Raw genomic sequence first — 17,385 nt, forward strand, 5'->3', positions numbered from 1 at the left:
CTAAAATATGAACTTTACTTTAAACTGAATATCGCATATATGCCCAAATATAAGGCAAAGATTTTCCCCTAAACCAAAAATGTAGTCATCTCATATATAAATTTTTTCAAAGCTCTCATACTACAGAGATCTGTATTGATTACTTTATTTTAAACAACAAATAAATGGGTTAAGATACATAACCTGAGAAAACTCAACCAATGTCATTTCTAAATGCTTACACAAGGTTAGTGGAGGAATCAATAAGACAGAGTAACGATGTACTCTGGAAAAACTGATTTAAATAAGTCAAGGAAGCGCCCGTGATGAAGGACAGATATTAACAACAAGTCGCACATGAAAAGTATGAATGTAACCCTCAGGAAGGAGTGGGCAAAAAGCTTTTTAAGAATTTAATATATTTTATATCATATACAATATGGATAATTAAACCAAATAATCTGAATATCAGAAATAAAACATTTGGATATTCCATCCACACTTTCCTGAAAATTCTTATACTCAAGTTGGCTAAGAAATTACATTTTGAATCCTCTTATGGACAAAAGAGAGGACTGTTTATATTGAAACGTACATATTACATACAATTAAAATATCCTTCTTAAAAGAAACTGAGTTCTTTGTGACTAACACACCTCTTGAATTGCTACTGTGTTCCTTTTTCCATTTCTCTGTAGGACTGGGTCAAAATAACCACTGTACTAATTTTTTTCCAGTGAAGAGTTCTTCCAAAAATAATTCTTATAGAGTAAATTTTAAGAAACCGTTGAACACATATGCAGCTGTTACTTTCAAATTATGTTAATTACTTGCAACAGTTACTTTCGACTGTCATATGTAGGTGTTAAAAATAGTTTCAGTTAAGTTCTAAGTTATGCAAATTATTCCATAAAAATTAGACTGCATTTTTGGAGAAATGCCATCTGGCAGGAATTGATAAGAAAAGAGCTTTGAGAACTAAAATGAACAATTACTTTGAAATGTCCTGCTCTACTTACATGGTCAATGAACAATATATAGACATATGAACTCATAATGAAACCCAGAGGTTAAAACATCCATAAGTACAAAAGTACATGAGGAAAGATCTAAACATCTGAACCATGGTACTGAGACATCAAGGACTATGACAGTCTCAGCAGTGCTCCACAGAACTTTCTGCAATGAGGGCTAGGTTCTGTCTCTGATCCAAAATGGCAGACTGTGAAACCATTTGTGGCCAATGAGCATTTGCGACATGGCTAGTGTGACCAAGAAAGCGAACTTTATCTTAAGACAGTTCTAAGTCAAAGGTTTTAGGGATCTTCATCCTAATTCTTATAATCAACTTAACTAGAAAACCATTCTACTTTACATGGATGGTGCTTTACATGGTCATCAATCATGACCGACACACAGGACACAAAAAGCACAGATACAACACAGCAATAAAATCAAGCACTTACATTCATGAATTAACTACCCAGAGTACATATAGAAAGAAGTGTGGCTTTTAAGAAGGCAGAGGTAAAATGGTCACTGGATGGGTGGTTACATTTCTGTTTTGGAAAAGCTACTCAAAGTAAGGGGATTTTAAAACCAATGTTTTAAATGTGGAAAAATGTAAAATACACACAACCCACAGAGAGCATAATGAATCCCCATGTACCTGTCTCCCAACTATGGCTGTTAACTCATGACTTTCTTTTTATCCATCACCCGCCGCCCCCTACCCCTCCACCCCCCCACCAACATGTCAGTTCATATACAGGGATTTTAAAAACAATCTCTCCCCAAAGGAGAATAAAAGTGCTTGATTAATTAATTTACTAGAAAAGGTATCCCAGAGAAAAGAACTATGTGCTGGGATTATAAAATTAGAGAATGTTAAAACTGAATGAGGTACAAAAAGGGAAGAAAAAGGGGCCAGGGGACAGGGGCACAGATGGGAAGAACCCTGGGAACACAGGTGAGCAGCTGGATTTTAATTTAGAGCAAAAAGGACCTAGTACAGTTTTTAGAAGAGAAAGAGTTAAATAAAGGAAACAAAGTTTACTCTGTGACATCAGGTAAGACTGACTTCAGAGGTACCAAGGGTAAAACTACACAGGAGGCTACTGCAATGCTCTAATAGCTGAGTTACTGTTCAAACAAGACAAATGAACATCTTTCCTACCTATTTCACTAGGGAAAGATTCAAGGTGAATATTTAACTCTGGTTTACTTTTCTCAATATTGAATTTTTCTCTGGGACTTATACACAGTACCATTAGTTGCAGAATAATCTAATTAATCCATTTGGTCTCACTTGTGAAATTGCTAAGCGTATCAGTAACACAAATTGAATATTACATTTTACATTGCAAGACGTTTAAATTTTCAATTACCACTAATACAATTTTAAAACAAGAAATTAGCATGTCAAATGTAAGATCCCCCCCTCTTAAGTTGAACCGAATAAAAGTTTCTGCAATAAATAAATACTTACAGACATTTAGTCTGTATGGAAAAAGAGGAGGTGAGACAATAGTGGGGGGATGGGAGAGGGGAAAGGGAGGCTAGAGATGTGAGGAAATATTTAATTTTAAAACAACTTTTCAAAAAAAGGCAAAAATGACAAGACAAATCTAAAAATTACAAAACCCCTGCTTACTTTTTTGGTTTTCTGGAAGTAGAGTTCAGGAAAAGCATGAAACCAGTATGCCAACTGTGATATGTAGAAAAACTTCATCTGAAATCTGTTTAACACAAAAAAGTAGAACATATTGTTTAAAGCACAAAATCTTTAAAGAATAAAGTAAAAACAAACACTGGAGATCAGGACATGCTAAGTAGCCACCTTTGTGTTACCATTTCAGGTCCCCTTACAATACTTCTTATACTTTACTCGGCAGTAGCCCCCTTCCCCTGCCCCCCAGGGTCTCCCCACCATCAGTCAGTTCTTCTGGACTAAATAGCAGAAGCAAAGACATGATCCACAGAACCCTGGGAGCAACCAAGCAAGCTACGAGGAAACAGAGCCCCTTGCCTATGAGTGAGTTAGTACTGTGAGTGTGCCTGTTAGCTACTGAAAATATGCGGAACGTGTCTCTGAGGGAATCAAATCACACATCTGTAAGGGTTCCTTGAAAGGGAAGTAGGAAGGGCAAAAAGATGGCGAAGAAGTGAAGGTGCACAGATTCACCAGCACTGGACACTGAGACAATCCCAATTACAAACAACCTCTGGATTTTTTCTTAGGGAAACATGGTAACTCTACCTGGTTGAGACACTTGAGAACCCCTAATAAATGGAAGCAAACTCGGATTCAAGAGAGGAATAAGGCACGGAAGGGCTCCTAGGAGACACATTTTCATCAATCTAAAGTCCACAGTCTCTTCACACCACACCCCTCTAGACCTTCTCTTTCTGCATTCCCTCCCCATCTCCTCCAGAGGTCTAAAGTGGAAAACACAAAGCCTATCTGAATAATTCTGTAGGGAGAGAGGGGAAGGAGGACAGGGAAGGGGAGAAAATACAGTCCCACATAATATGATATTTATATCCCCATTCTACAAAAGTTCATTGAATTAATACACTTTTTAAAAGTTAGAATGGCTCAGCAGAATATGGTAATACTGTAGGTCATGTTACCCTCTTCATATCTTTTTCTCCAATTCTCCCATCACAATGCATCCACTGACTACTGCCTAGATGATAAGCCCCTACAGCTGGCACAGCAAAGGATATGAACAGAGACAATTCCTTCTGCTGTCAATTACAAACCGTCTTGGTGGGCATGGGCACAACATAAGACTGACTTACATAAATGAGACAATTACAGAGCAGCCAAGACAATGTATGAACATAAAATACTGCATAACAAAACGAAAAAGTCTGGAAAGCAGAAGCCCACATAGGCTAAAGGAGCAAGGAAAACATGGAACAGACGTTTTAGAACTGGGCTTGAAGAATGAATAACTTAGCTAGCTGACTTGGAGACCCCTGAGCTTCTTATAGCACACTGTACAGAAACCTTGGGGGGCAAAAAAGTGAAAGTCTCTATCCTCAAGCTTATAGTGTAAGAGAGAAGAAATGGAAGAAAAGAGACTAGGGTAAAGAAAAGGAGCAAAAGTGTGTAGACAATCGAGCAGGAATGAGGAGAAAAGATGAGGGAAAAGAAGACAGAGGACTAAATTAGGATTACCATTAAAATCAGTTCTCTTTAGGTAACAGACATACTGAAAAGACTATATGCATAATAAAAGCACAGAGCAGTGTTTTGCTCTTATAACAGTGTGACTGCCAAAGACATACTTATTGTATGAATATGCCTCAGGTCTTAAAAGAGAGTAACAAACAAATCCTGCTTAAAGACGTGACCATGGCCCTTAAGTGAGAAAAGTCTACTAAAAATGACTTACGTCATCAGGTTATGGGGATAAGCCCTCCACAAAATAGTCGGGTCTGAGATGTAGTTTTCCTAAGAGAGAAGATACAAAAATTAGCCTAATGAGCATGTAAATTCCTTAGAAAATAAGACAGTACTTTCATTTCTTGCACATTTACAACTCTCCATCTCAAGTTCCAAAGGGTCCACGGAAGTCAAACACTTTAGATGTTTTAGTTTCATTCAGTCGAACTGCTTACTTTAGTGATGGGAAAATCAATCAGTGATGTGAAGTTCGAAAAGACATAATTCCTGGCTTTTGAAATTCTTTCAATCCAGGAGAGTAAAAAAGACACATATGCAAACACAACCAAAAAACAGTAATGGCACGTAACAGTCATCAAGGAAGAATTTTTTCTCGGGGTAATCAAAGAAAGGGTTCCAAAAGAGGGGGCACCTGACAGGAGACAGAGGAGCAAGGTGCTGCCAAGTTTTATAAGATTATGTCCACAGAAGGAGAAGGAAACAGCAGCCCACTCCAGTATTCTTGCCTGGAGAATCCCATGGACGGAGGTGCCTGGCGGGTTGCACTCCATGGGGTCGCAAGAGTCAGACATGACTGAAGTAACTTAGCATGCATGCATGCATGTCCACATAATAACCATGTCTTTTTCTTAGATAACCAGATCTGTTTAGTGAGAATTATCACATATGTATATATAGAAAAAACTGAAGCAACTTACCCTTAATACCTATTGAGGTTTTAAACACATTTGTTTTTTTAAAACTGTGTAAGACAGAATTTGTGTACATCAATAATAATAAAAAATTTTCTGAGTATATAAGATAGATTTTAAGCTGAATTTTATATTCATCTATAAAGTATCACTAAGGCAGGAGTTTACAATGGAACAAGCACTGGACTTGAAAAGCTGAGTTTTGGTCTGTCTCCAACTGTGTCATACCCTGGAAAATTCACTTGGCCTATTTATTCATCTCTAGTATACATGCAACCTTGTGAAAGTAGCACTGATAATTCACCCTTTCTGCTAATACAGAGCCACTTGCAAATGACTACAAGATATGAAGACAACATTCAGATCGACTAAAACTGAGTAAGGCTTTCTGGAACACTGAACATAGTTGGCAATTTTTGCTGTATAAAAACTTAAAGAGAGGCTTACTGATGAAACCTGATTTATACTAGTTCAATAGCAGAACTCCTAATCCTAGATAAGAACAACAGAAGAGGAATTTTTCTAAGGTTCAGGGTTTGCTTATGAATGCTAAAAATAGGACATCATTTCCTGTTCTGAGTACATAATTAAACACTCTGAGAGATGAGAATTTAGGCATAGCACATACTTACAGATATGAGAATGAATGTGCCCCAAATACAAGAAAACAGGTAGAATGCACTAAGCTGACCAGATTCATTAAACTTGCTGTGTTTCGTTTTGGAGAAATGCATTCGCCTGTTAATTTTCTAAAAATAAAAACAATTGTTAATTTAAGATTATAAAAATGTATTTAACATAACTATAATGGTATGGAGAGCTAGTATTTTACAAAGTATAGATTTCTAAGATTGTATACTTACATCCAACACATATTCTTGAATTATGGCATGAATAATTATCGCCACTAGCATGTAGAAGAAAACTGTAGCCAAATCTTTGATACCATAGTAATAAAGGAACGCTGATTCAGTAGCTTGTTCTTCTGAAGGCCAAACAACAGGACACACACACACACAAAAATATACATAAGATTATAAAAACAGCACTAAGTACAACACAGTTATGGAAACAAACAAAAGAAGACTAATCTAATAAATAAGTTTATAGAAACATCACGGAATATGCTTTTGGACACCTTGAGTCTTAGCAGCGATGAAAACTGATATTACCTAGAAGTCTAAAGTTTCAGAAATTACTTACAAAGACTTGACACAGGTTAGTTACAGCCATTAAAGATCAGAAGACGGGGTGGGGGAGGCCACACTCAGACCCCTGGATATCCCAGGGGCAGAGCAGGTTATATTTAGGTTGTATCAAAGTAAGTTATACTTAGCCCATTTGCCTGTGTTTTCAAGGAACTTTTGAAACTTTCAACTTTCTAGCTCTATTCTTCAAACTAGATACCATATTTATGATTCTGATAGAAAAGCTGACTTTGATTTGATTTAGTTTTGAACTCTAAGCAGGGAAGACAGAAGCAACTGCTGCAATTGTTTTCAGTCTTTAAAACTGCTAATTTTCCAGAACAAGACTTAAGCAAATACTTGTGAGTTGGTAAAAGAGCTTTGTTCTTCTCTGGCATACTCAAATTTCTAAACAACTCTGTGGTTTTCAGTAATCTGATATCTAAATTACTAAACCAAATATTTACAAAATGATAAAACTGAACAAAAACCCAACTCCATGTTGTGTAATTATTTCTTACATTCTAAATAGAGAGACTGGGGACAAATTTACTGCCTGAATATGTTATCTTGTTAAGTGAATACCCCACCCCTCATCCATGCTAATTAATTACATTACTATATTCAACTATAATCAATTTTCAATAACAACTTGATTCTCACCTAGCATAATCTAGAAAAAATTTTTGAAATAAAACCTAAAAATGTAGTTTGGATGCTATTCCCAAGATATCTCTTAGAGCTTACTGTCACTCTTTCATCAAAATAACTGATAGAATGGTAGAGCACAATCAAAAAGCAACGATAAAATGGGCTTGCTGCTGCTGCTGCTGCTAACTCGCTTCAGTCGTGTCCGACTCTGTGCGACCCCACAGATGGCAGCCCACCAGGCTCCCCCGTCCCTGGGATTCTCCAGGCAAGAACACTGGAGTGGGCTGCCATTTCCTTCTCCAATGCATGAAAGTGAAAAGTGAAAGTGAAGTCGCTTAGTCGTGTCCGACTCCTAGTGACCCCATGGACTGCAGCCCACCAGGCTCCTCCATCCATGGGATTTTCCAGGCAAGAGTACTGGAGTGGGGTGCCATTGCCTTCTCCAAAATGGGCTTAAGAGGGTTCTTATTACAGTTCCCAAACAGAACTCATAAGTCAAAAAAACTGAACCTGAACATTGGGCCTTTAGAAACCTTGACTCAACAAGGACACTTCAGACAAATGCAAAATATCTATTCTTAGGATTTTCTTATGAAAAGATCAGAGGGAAGAGAAGGACAAAAAAAAAAAAAAAAAAACAACCCCACAAAAACCCTGTTCTTCCATGGAATTTCAAGCCCACTTACAAAAGTACACAGTAAACATTAAACACATAAAAACTGATTTTCATACAGGGTGAGGTCAACCCAAAACATCAGATCTTGCATTATGACAAAATCATCAAGAATAATATTCATTCTCATCATGAATGAGATCTGTGAAGATAATGAAGAACCTAGCATTCACAGAAATTTCCAAATCTGCCCAAATGAACTCTTCTACTTAACCAGAAAATTTCAAAAGAAAGCACCTACCTGTGGCAGGGAGGGTAACATTGTACTGAAGAGTAACAAAAATGATAGAAACTTTTGCTGTTATCTGGAAAGAAGAAAAAGATCAGGTCAATTTGTGACTCTCACCCAAAGAGCAACTCCGGGGGAAAAAACATTTCAAGTTCTGTCCCTACATCTAAGAACCAAGGAGGGCCCCCCAGTTCCTGTGTCACCCGGACAGGCGCAACTGGGATCCCCCCTCGCCAAGGAGCTTGAAGTTAACTTAATTCACCAGAGCAGTCTGCAATTTAGGTGGGATTGTGCAATGCACTTCTAACTTTAAGATTTCAAAAAAGAGATACTGCAGTTCCAGTAAACAGTGTTTTTGATAAATAATGTTTCTCTCTCTACCTGTACAATGAACACAAAATTGCCATCAAGAAAAATTTTTAATGTAAATGAATGAAAGAAAAGGGAGCACCGTTACCAGGACGAAAACGGACCAAAGGTAGGGTCTGTGGCGTTAATCCCCCGCACGCACGGCACAGATACACGGTCAATAAGTGTTTAACTGACCTGACGACTGGTATAAGCAAAGTGGTCACAACAGAAAAATGGAACACTTACTCGGTATTTATAGGCACCAAGCACTATACCAGGCAAGAAATGATAACAGAGATGAATGATATGATCCAGACGACTCGAAACTTATTTGGGTTTTGGAAGAAACAAATGGTTATAATACCAAAGAATCAGAGCCAACAGGAACTGAGGAGAAACAATGCATTTTTTTTTTGTTTTTGATTTCTTCCTGGGGTGAGGAGTGAGGTTCTGTTTTCTTCTGGAGGTGAGGAAAGGCTCTGCAGGAGATGTGGTGCCTGAGCAGCTCATGCTGGCAAAGAAAACTTCCCTCTCAGGGGATGGAAAGGACAGCCCAGGTAGGAAAAAGGGAAGCGCAAAGGTCAAGAAGCTGGAACCAGGAGGTCAGGCGTAACAGGTGGACATGAGGAAGGGCCTAGTGTGCTGATCTAAGTAGTGTAGACTTTATTTTAGCCTGACCAGACAATTTGAGGAGAGGGAGTTACTGGTGTTTAGAGAGACAGCTGACTGTGGCCCAGCGCTGGCCCCCCAAGTCACCCTCAGATCCACACTCCAGCTGGCAACCAGAATCTTGCCCTCCATCAGGTGATCACACTCCCCAGGCTCACCCACCCTTCCTCTACCCACCCCCGAAGGTCCTCCAGTTGAGTCCCATTCTTTGCAGGATGAGAACAAACTCCAGGGTCTGGCCCTGCCTCCTGCACTCCTCCCACCCAGGGCTCTGTGCACATCTGAAACACTGCTGGAAAACCTCTCCAATCGGGATCTCAGGTCAACTACACCGTTTCAAGGAAGCCTTCCCTGCCTTTTAGGATAGGTCATTTCCTTTGTTAGACGGCCTCAGAGACCTGGGTTCCATTCTTACAAAATGCACACTCTGGGCATGGTGATATTCATACTGCTGTTACCCATCACAGTAACCTCTGTAAAAGCCAGGACTATGCTGATTTCTGTTCATCACTAGAAGCTCAAAGTCCAGCAGGGTGTGTGGCATTTATTCAGTGATTGATCAACATTACTAAATAAATATCAGACAAAAATAAATTGGAGCAAGGAGGCAAGTCAAGTATGAGAGAAACCCCATGAAAGCTAATAAGGCTTGAACTAAGGCAGCGGTGGTAGAAGAGAGGTGGAACTTTTGAGGCAGAATAAGGTTAGTGGAAGTGATGGAATTCCATTTGAGCTATTTCAAATCCTAAAAGATTTGATGATGCTGTGAAAGTGCTACACTCAATATGTCAGCAAATTTGGAAAACTCAGCAGTGGCCACAGGACTGGAAAAGGTCAGTTTTCATTCCAATCCCAAAGAAAGGCAATGCCAAAGAACTGCACTCATCTCACATTCTAGTTAAGTAAGGCTCAAATTTCTCCAAGCCAGGCTTCAGCAATATGTGTACCGTGAACTTCTTGATGTTCAAGCTGGTTTTAGAAAAGGCAGAGAAACCAAAGATCAAATTGCCAACATCTGCTGGATCATAGAAAAAGCAAGAGAGTTCCAGAAAAACATCTATTTCTGCTTTATTGACTATGCCAAAGCCTTTGACTGTGTGTATCACAATAAACTGTGGAAAATTCTGAGAGATGGGAATACCAGATCACCTGACCTGCCTCTTGAGAAATCTGTATGCAGGTCAGGAAGCAACAGTTAGAACTGGACATGGAACAACAGACTGATTCCAAATAGGAAAAGGAGTCCGTCAAGGCTGCATATTGTCACCCTGCTTATTTAACTTCTATGCAGAGGACATCATGAGAAATGCTGGGCTGGATGAAGCACAAGCTGGAATCAAGATTGCTGGGAGATGGTTTGGGAGAATGGCATTGAAATATGTATATTATCATATGTGAAACGGATCGCCAGTCCAGGTTCGATGCATAATACCGGGTGCTCGGGGCTGGTGCACTGGGATGACCCAGAGGGATGGGATGGGGCGGGAGGTAGGAGGGGGGTTCAGGATGGGGAACACATGTACACCCGTGGCGGATTCATGTCAATGTATGGCAAAACCAATACAATATTGTAAAGTAATTAGCCTCCAAAAAAAAAAAAAGATTGCCCGGAGAAATATCAATAACCTCAGATATGCAGATGACACCACCATTATGGCAGAAAGCGAAGAAGAACTAAAGAGCCTCTTGATGAAAGTGAAAGAGGAGAGTGAAAAAGTTGGCTTAAAGCTCAACATTCAGAAAACGAAGATAATGGCATCCAGTCCCATCACTTCATGGCAAACAGATGGGGAACAGTGGAAATAGTGGCTGAGTTTATTTTTTGGGGCTCCAAAATCACTGCAGATAGTGATTGCAGCCATGAAATTAAGACGCTTACTCCTTGGAAGGAAAGTTAAGACCAACCTAGATAGCATATTAAAAAGCAGAGACATTACTTTGCCAACAAAGGTCCGTCTAGTCAAGGCTATGGTTTTTCCAGTGGTCATGTATGGACGTGAGAGTTGGACTATAAAGAAAGCTGAGTGCCCAAGAATTGATACTTTTGAACTGTGGTGTTGGAGAAGACTCTTGAGAGTTCCTTGGACTGCAAGAAATCCAACCAGTCTATCCTAAAGGAGATCGGTCCTGGGTGTTCATTGGAAGGAGTGATGTTGAAGCTGAAACTCCAATACTTTGGCCACCTGATGTGAAGAGCTGACTCATTTGAAAAGACCCTGATGCTGGGAAAGACTGAGGGCAGGAGAGGGGGACGACAGAGGATGAGATGGTTGGATGCTATCACCGACTCAATCCACATGAGTTTGGGTAAGCTCCGGGAGTTGGTGATGGACAGGGAGGCCTGGCGTGCTGCAGTTCATGTGGTCACAGAGAGTCGGACACGACTGAGTGACTGAACTGACTGAAAGTTTGTTAAGCAGGAGGGAAGAATCAGAGATCATGTACTGATGCTTCAACAAGTAGGTGAAAAACAATACTATTAATAAAAATGGGGAATACAGGAGGAACAACAGGTTTTAGGGAAAGAGGAGTTTTCAGTAAACTTAGATTTCTTTGAGATGTGCAGGTGGAAAGACCAACAGGCAGGTGAGGCCCGCTCCTGGAGCTCCGCAGGGAGGGCCAGGCTCAAGGATTTTTGGACGTCTCTCTTTATAGAGAACAGACAGTACACAGTGGAGGCTGTGGAGATACGTAAGTCCTCTGTAGAGAGTGTACAGGACTTGATAAGCAGGACAAATCAGAACCATGGAGAGGTCAGAGAAAGGCTGGTGGGGAAATAACAAGAAATGATCAGAGAGAAACAGTAGAGAATGAAGAGAGCTGGATACCCCAAAAGCCAGAGGGGAAACATTTCAGGATGGTGTGGACAATAAAGCCAAAGCTTCAACAGAGATGTGTTAGGAAAAGAGGACAGTGGACTGGACAATTTAAGAAGTCATCAGTGGTCACAGCTTTTGAGTGATTCCAACAGAGAGTGAGCGAAAGGCACATGACAGGGGTGTGGAGAGCCCAAAAGGAAAGAACACAGGGGTTCCCATGAGAGAAACCAGGTCAAGGCTTATGTTGTTTTATGATGGGAGGGACTGAGCTGGTGTGAGGGTGGTCAGGAAAGGGGCTAGGGAGAATTTAACATGTAAGGGCATAATGGACAGAAGGATCTGGTAGGGAATGAAACACAAGGATAGCTGCTGTTGTTCAGTCATTAAGTCATGAGCGACTCCACAACCCCATGGACTTCAGCATGCCAGACTTCCCTGTCCTTCACTATCTCCTGGAGTTTGCTCAGACTCTTGTCCATTGAGTCAGCGATCCCATCCAACCATCTCATCCTCTATTGTCCCCTTCTCCTCTTTCCCTCAATATTTCCTAGCATCAGGGTCTTTTCTAATGAGTGGGCTCTTCGCATCAGGTGGCCAAAGTACTTCAGCTAAAGGTTAATCTTGAACTGTTTTCCTCTTACACTAAGCAGAAGGTAAAGACGGGACAGATAAATTCCAAAGACAAGAAACTGAAGAAATTCTCTATGGCGTGGAGGGGAAGCAATGTTATCCGTTAAGCACAGCTGGGGAATCCAATGAGTATTTTTATAGCTCCTTTAGTGAAAGGAGCTGGCCAGGGAGAAGTAAAAAGATCCCTGAGTATTACTCTTGTCTGAGGTCAGAAACCTTTGACTTGTAATATTATCTAGCAGCCTGAGTCCACGACTTTCTCTGACAACCCTGAGCAATCCACAAATGGGGAGGGAGGGAAAAGGCAGGTGCCAGGCTGGAACCACGGCTGGATATGTATAGGTCAAACAGGGAGAAAGACCAAGAGGGAAAGGGAGCTGAGGGCCTGGGGAGAGTGTGAACAGTGAAGTCTGCAGGGAGAAGAGCAAAGCAACGAGAGGCCACTATACTGAAGAAAAGGAAAGGGGACAAGGCCCCACCAAAGTCTGGACTAGACGGAGAGCCAGCAGGTGAGCAGCAGAGGTGGGGAGATGCACAACGCACAGGTTGTAGGGGGGCTCTGCTATCCTGGAGTATTACAGGCCTGTGAGAGGAAGTCAGGGTAAGGCCCCTCCAGCGAGTTGCTGTGCTAGGTAGATACAGAAAGCCACTTGACTAGAAGAGGCCAGTAAGGCTTTTCTGTATTACATTCTAGGTCATTCACACGAATACACTACAGCAGAGCGATGACATGTGTTTCCAGGGTAACACTGCTTTTCTGCAATTCTTTTAAATAAAGTTGATGACTAAATTTAATGCTTTAATATCTTGTTTAGATTTCATATACAAACACACAAACATACTTTGTATCCCTGTTTCTAGTTTAAAATATGAGGGCATCACTACTGTAGCTGAAAAAACTTCTAAGTTTTTTTAAACAAATGACAAGGGAAATTCTTCAAAGATAAATTTAATATCAAATTCCCAAAGCAACAAAAATTAGATTATCCTTTCATGCTAGGCTTCCAAATAAAATTAAAATCTGGCTTCCAGCTAGCTTAGCATGTGACAGTATGTAGAATAATAAGAAGAAAAATACAAACCACACACCCTACAAAGTTTATAGGAAATTTTTTTTAAAAAAAGAAGAAAAATTAAACCAATAATCGTGCTTTTAGCCATTTCCAGGCCTCCTAAGTGTCATATCCCAGCCAACAGTGTTTTAGTTAACTAATATTACAGTTGATCAATAATAAGACAAATTAGTTGGAATAAAATATGCTACAGAAATACATGGGCTGCCCAGGTGGCGCAGTGGTGAAGAATCCTCCTGTCAATGCATAAGATGCAAGAGACAAGGGTTCAGTCCTTGGGTCGGGAAGATCCCCTGGAGGAGGAAATGGCAACTGGCTCCAGTATTCTTGTCTGGAAAATCCCATGAACAGAGGAGCCTGGAGCACTACAGTCTGACACGCTGAGCATGCACACACAAGAAATATATAATGCATTCAAAAGTAAAAATAACCGAGTTTATGACAACTTGGGACATTTGAAATACTGCTCTCCATTTATAAGAAAAATATGAGACTTATTCAGATATATCTTCAACAGGTTACCATGATGCTTAATGAATTATTTAACTCAGCACTGATTAGAATTATCCTGAATATCATAATATTTCTTTCACGGCCACCAGCGGGGCTTGGCAGCTTGTCATACAGAAATGTTAACTACACTGTATTTGCTAGAGGAAAGAGTGACTACTACACGGACTGGATGCCTTAGAGATAAAGGCAGTTTCTGAATATTAAATCCCACTTCCTCATTGACATATAAAATTAAGTTCTTAAAAAAAAAAGGAAAGAAAATGGTGGCATTAAGACAAGCCACACTTAAAAATAAAACAAACCTCCAAGTCTGTTCCATGATACTTGCAATTATAAAGGTCCCCCTAACCTGGCATGGCAAGAACAACCTGCACTCCTGAGTATGTGTAAAGTAACTCCCTTCCAGTAGATCTTCCTCGTAGAGACTCTTAACTCCTCTTCTGCATCCTCGCTTTTGGAAAGCTTCTCAAGTATCCTTACATCTTCTAACTATTAAATTTTCCTCACTCCAATATGAAGTCATGAATTATACACCACGATTTGCAGTATGTGGACAGAAACTGACTATACTAAAAAACACGTAATTTCAAAACTCACAGCAATTTCTGAGAACACAAAGTTCCTTGTAAATTAAAGTCTTCCATTTCCCCCAAACTATTGCTTTATCAAGAATGCATGTGTGTGCTCAGTCGTGTCTGACTCTTTGTGACCCCATGGACTGTAGCTCGCCAGGCTCCTATGTCCATGATTTTCCAGGCAAGAATACTGGAGTGGGTTGCCATTTCCTAATCCAGGGGAATCTTCCCAACCCAGGGATCGAACCTGAGTCTCCTGCGTATTCTGCATTGGCAGGTTGGTATTTACAACTCTTTAGATGCTGTTAGAACCTTCTCTCACATAAAAAATCTGTCTTCTATTGTTTGACCTTGATAAATACCTAAGGAATAATGAGCTATCATTTATGGCATGTCTCCTGTAAGCTAAACTTTCAACTATGAATTATACAAATTAATTTAATTCTCAGAGTAATCCAATGAGCCCTATCTTACAGAAAAGGAAACAAGTTCAAGAAGTTAAATGACATGCCCTAGGTTACCAAGTTAGCAAGCAGTCAAGCCCTACCTAACTCCCTTTAGCTTCAGCGTTTATACTGAGTCTTCATTTTGGCTAGTAATACAGAATCTATTACTGCTTTGTCAATTTCACCATAAATCCTCTGACATTTTCTCAATATATTTACACAAAAGGCTAACAGTTCTGTTGCAAAAATATCAACTTCTCTATTATTCTAGCACAGATACCATCATTCAATAACTACGTTAATGGTGAGATTCATCAGCAATTATTTTTAAAGCAGCAAAACGAACCAGTAAATTTTTTTCCCATGTGTAGATAACACTCTTTTAAATCCTAAAACTTTAACATATGGCAAGAAAAAAGTCATGGGACATGCATGAACTTTCTTCTGTATACTACTTCAACATTCTTTTTTGCACTGACTTTAAAAACTTCTATTTAGATCTTTGTTGAGTCTATTTAAATTGATAAATTTTACAGATGTAAAGGTGAAAATCCCTTCACTGTTAAAAAAAAAAAATCATTGACGTGAGGAAGTTAACAGGTGGTGAACTTCCCTAGAAATGTGGTAAGAGAAAAAAGTTTACATAAAAACAAAGTCAAAAATTTCTTAGTGTCAGCATTTCTGATTTATATTCCATTTCATTCAAAGCACTGCAAATACATTTTGCAGATAATATTACTCCTAAATTTTATCTTCAAAGTCAGGAATTTTTACCATGTGGAGATGGGTTATGGCAAGTCTTACAAAACTGTTCAATATAATACCAAAGCAGAAGGTATATATATGTAAGTATAATATTCAGAAAGTGAGTACAAACGTTTAGCGTTGCATTTTTAATATCATACATATTCATACAGTACTTTCTAAACCATGAGATGCCTTCATACCAGGCTATCTGATCCTTGCAAACAATGGCGGTGAGAAGAGCACACGTGGTATTTCCTTATACACAGAAGAAAAACTGAGGCTTACCCCTAGGTCATTCAGGTGGTAAGTAGCACAGGCCCAGCCTGAAATGAACTGTATGACATGTTCATTCCCTTCTACCTCCCCATTTAGGAATACTCACTGCCTCCTTAACTGTGGACTAAGTGGGCAAAAATGACACTATCAAGAATTAAAAAAACAAACAAACTATATCTAGATCAAGAAAAAGCCCATTTGAAGATGAGCAGTAAGTCTGAAAATATTTTAAGTATTAAAATATTCAATTTCTAATAATAACATTTAAAAGAGCCACACAGGCTCTATTTTAACAATTTAGTCATCTTTTGGTCACTGGCAGTCTCATTCCACTAGTTTTTCTTAAAGAGTTTTTTTTTTTATTTAACTACTGTTAATTTAATTATTTGTGAGTTGGAAGCAGGATTTCTTGTCTTTTATTGGATACTGTTCACACTGAACTGCATATGAAACTCTTTACTGCTCTGTCTATATTTTGCTAACATTTTTATTGGAGCATAGCTGTCTAACAATGTTGTGTTACTTTCTACTGTATTGGTAAAGTGAGTCAACTATACACACCCATACATCACCTTTTTTTGGATTTCTTTCTCATTTAGGTAACCATAGAGTGGGAGAAGGCAATGGCACCCCACTCCAGGACTCTTGCCTGAAAAATCCCATGGACGGAGGAGCCTGGTAGGCTCTAGTCCATGGGGTCGTGAAGAGTCGGACACGACTGAGCGACTTCACTTTCACTTTTCGCTTTCAGGCACTGGAGAAGGAGATGGCAGCCCACTCCAGTGCTCCTGCCTGGAGAATCCCAGGGACAGGGGAGCCTGGTGGACTGCCGTCTATGGGGTCGCACAGAGTCGGACACGACTGAAGCGAGTTAGCAGCAGCAGCAGAGCACTGGGTAGGGCTCCCTGAGCTACCCAGTAGTCAAGAATTCTTAATGTCACTCATTAAACAAGTATTTTGTAAGCACTTCTTAAATGCCGGGATATATTCTAGGCGCTGGAAATTAAGAAAAACAAAACAAAAAAAACCTGTGCCTTCACTGAGGTTACATTCCAGGAGGGAGACAATAAATAGGTAAAATGATGAGTGTATTTGGTGGGGGCTCTGGAGCTACAGAGAAAAAGTGAAAAAGGTAAAGAGGATAAGGAACGGGCGTGTGTTTTGGGGAGCGAGGGGAAGGAAGCCGTAGGATGTTACCCGTTCACCTGGCAAAGTTTATTACCCACATTCAACAGCTGTTAAGTAAGTCATCATGATACGCGCTACGTGGGAAGAGAATTTACACACTCCTGACATTTCCATCCTCTCCTACTTCAAGAAACAAAAAGAAAATTATTCGACTCCTCGGCACTGCTGCTCTGTACCCCGATTTCTGTATCAGACCTTGTTTCTTTAAGGAGAGAGTAAGCGCGGGGCGGGAAAAAAAAAAAAAAAAAAGTTCGATCACTGGTAACAATACCA

At 39.8% G+C, this 17,385-nt stretch overlaps 1 protein-coding gene across 2 annotated transcripts in view; it reads right to left on the bottom strand.

Moving 5' to 3' along the window:
• TRAM1 (translocation associated membrane protein 1) overlaps positions 1 to 17,385 on the bottom strand; it is a 33,788-nt gene that overhangs the window by 15,541 nt on the left and 862 nt on the right. The window contains 5 exon segments of one of the 2 annotated variants that reach the window (NM_001040476.3): positions 2,633 to 2,717; positions 4,383 to 4,441; positions 5,718 to 5,834; positions 5,949 to 6,070; positions 7,838 to 7,901. In NM_001040476.3, coding sequence (NP_001035566.2) covers positions 2,633 to 2,717; positions 4,383 to 4,441; positions 5,718 to 5,834; positions 5,949 to 6,070; positions 7,838 to 7,901 — 447 coding nt within the window. 2 annotated transcript variants of the gene reach the window in all.

Source organism: Bos taurus, chromosome 14 (assembly GCF_002263795.3).
Source record: "Bos taurus isolate L1 Dominette 01449 registration number 42190680 breed Hereford chromosome 14, ARS-UCD2.0, whole genome shotgun sequence".
Classification (NCBI taxonomy): Eukaryota; Metazoa; Chordata; class Mammalia; order Artiodactyla; family Bovidae; genus Bos; species Bos taurus.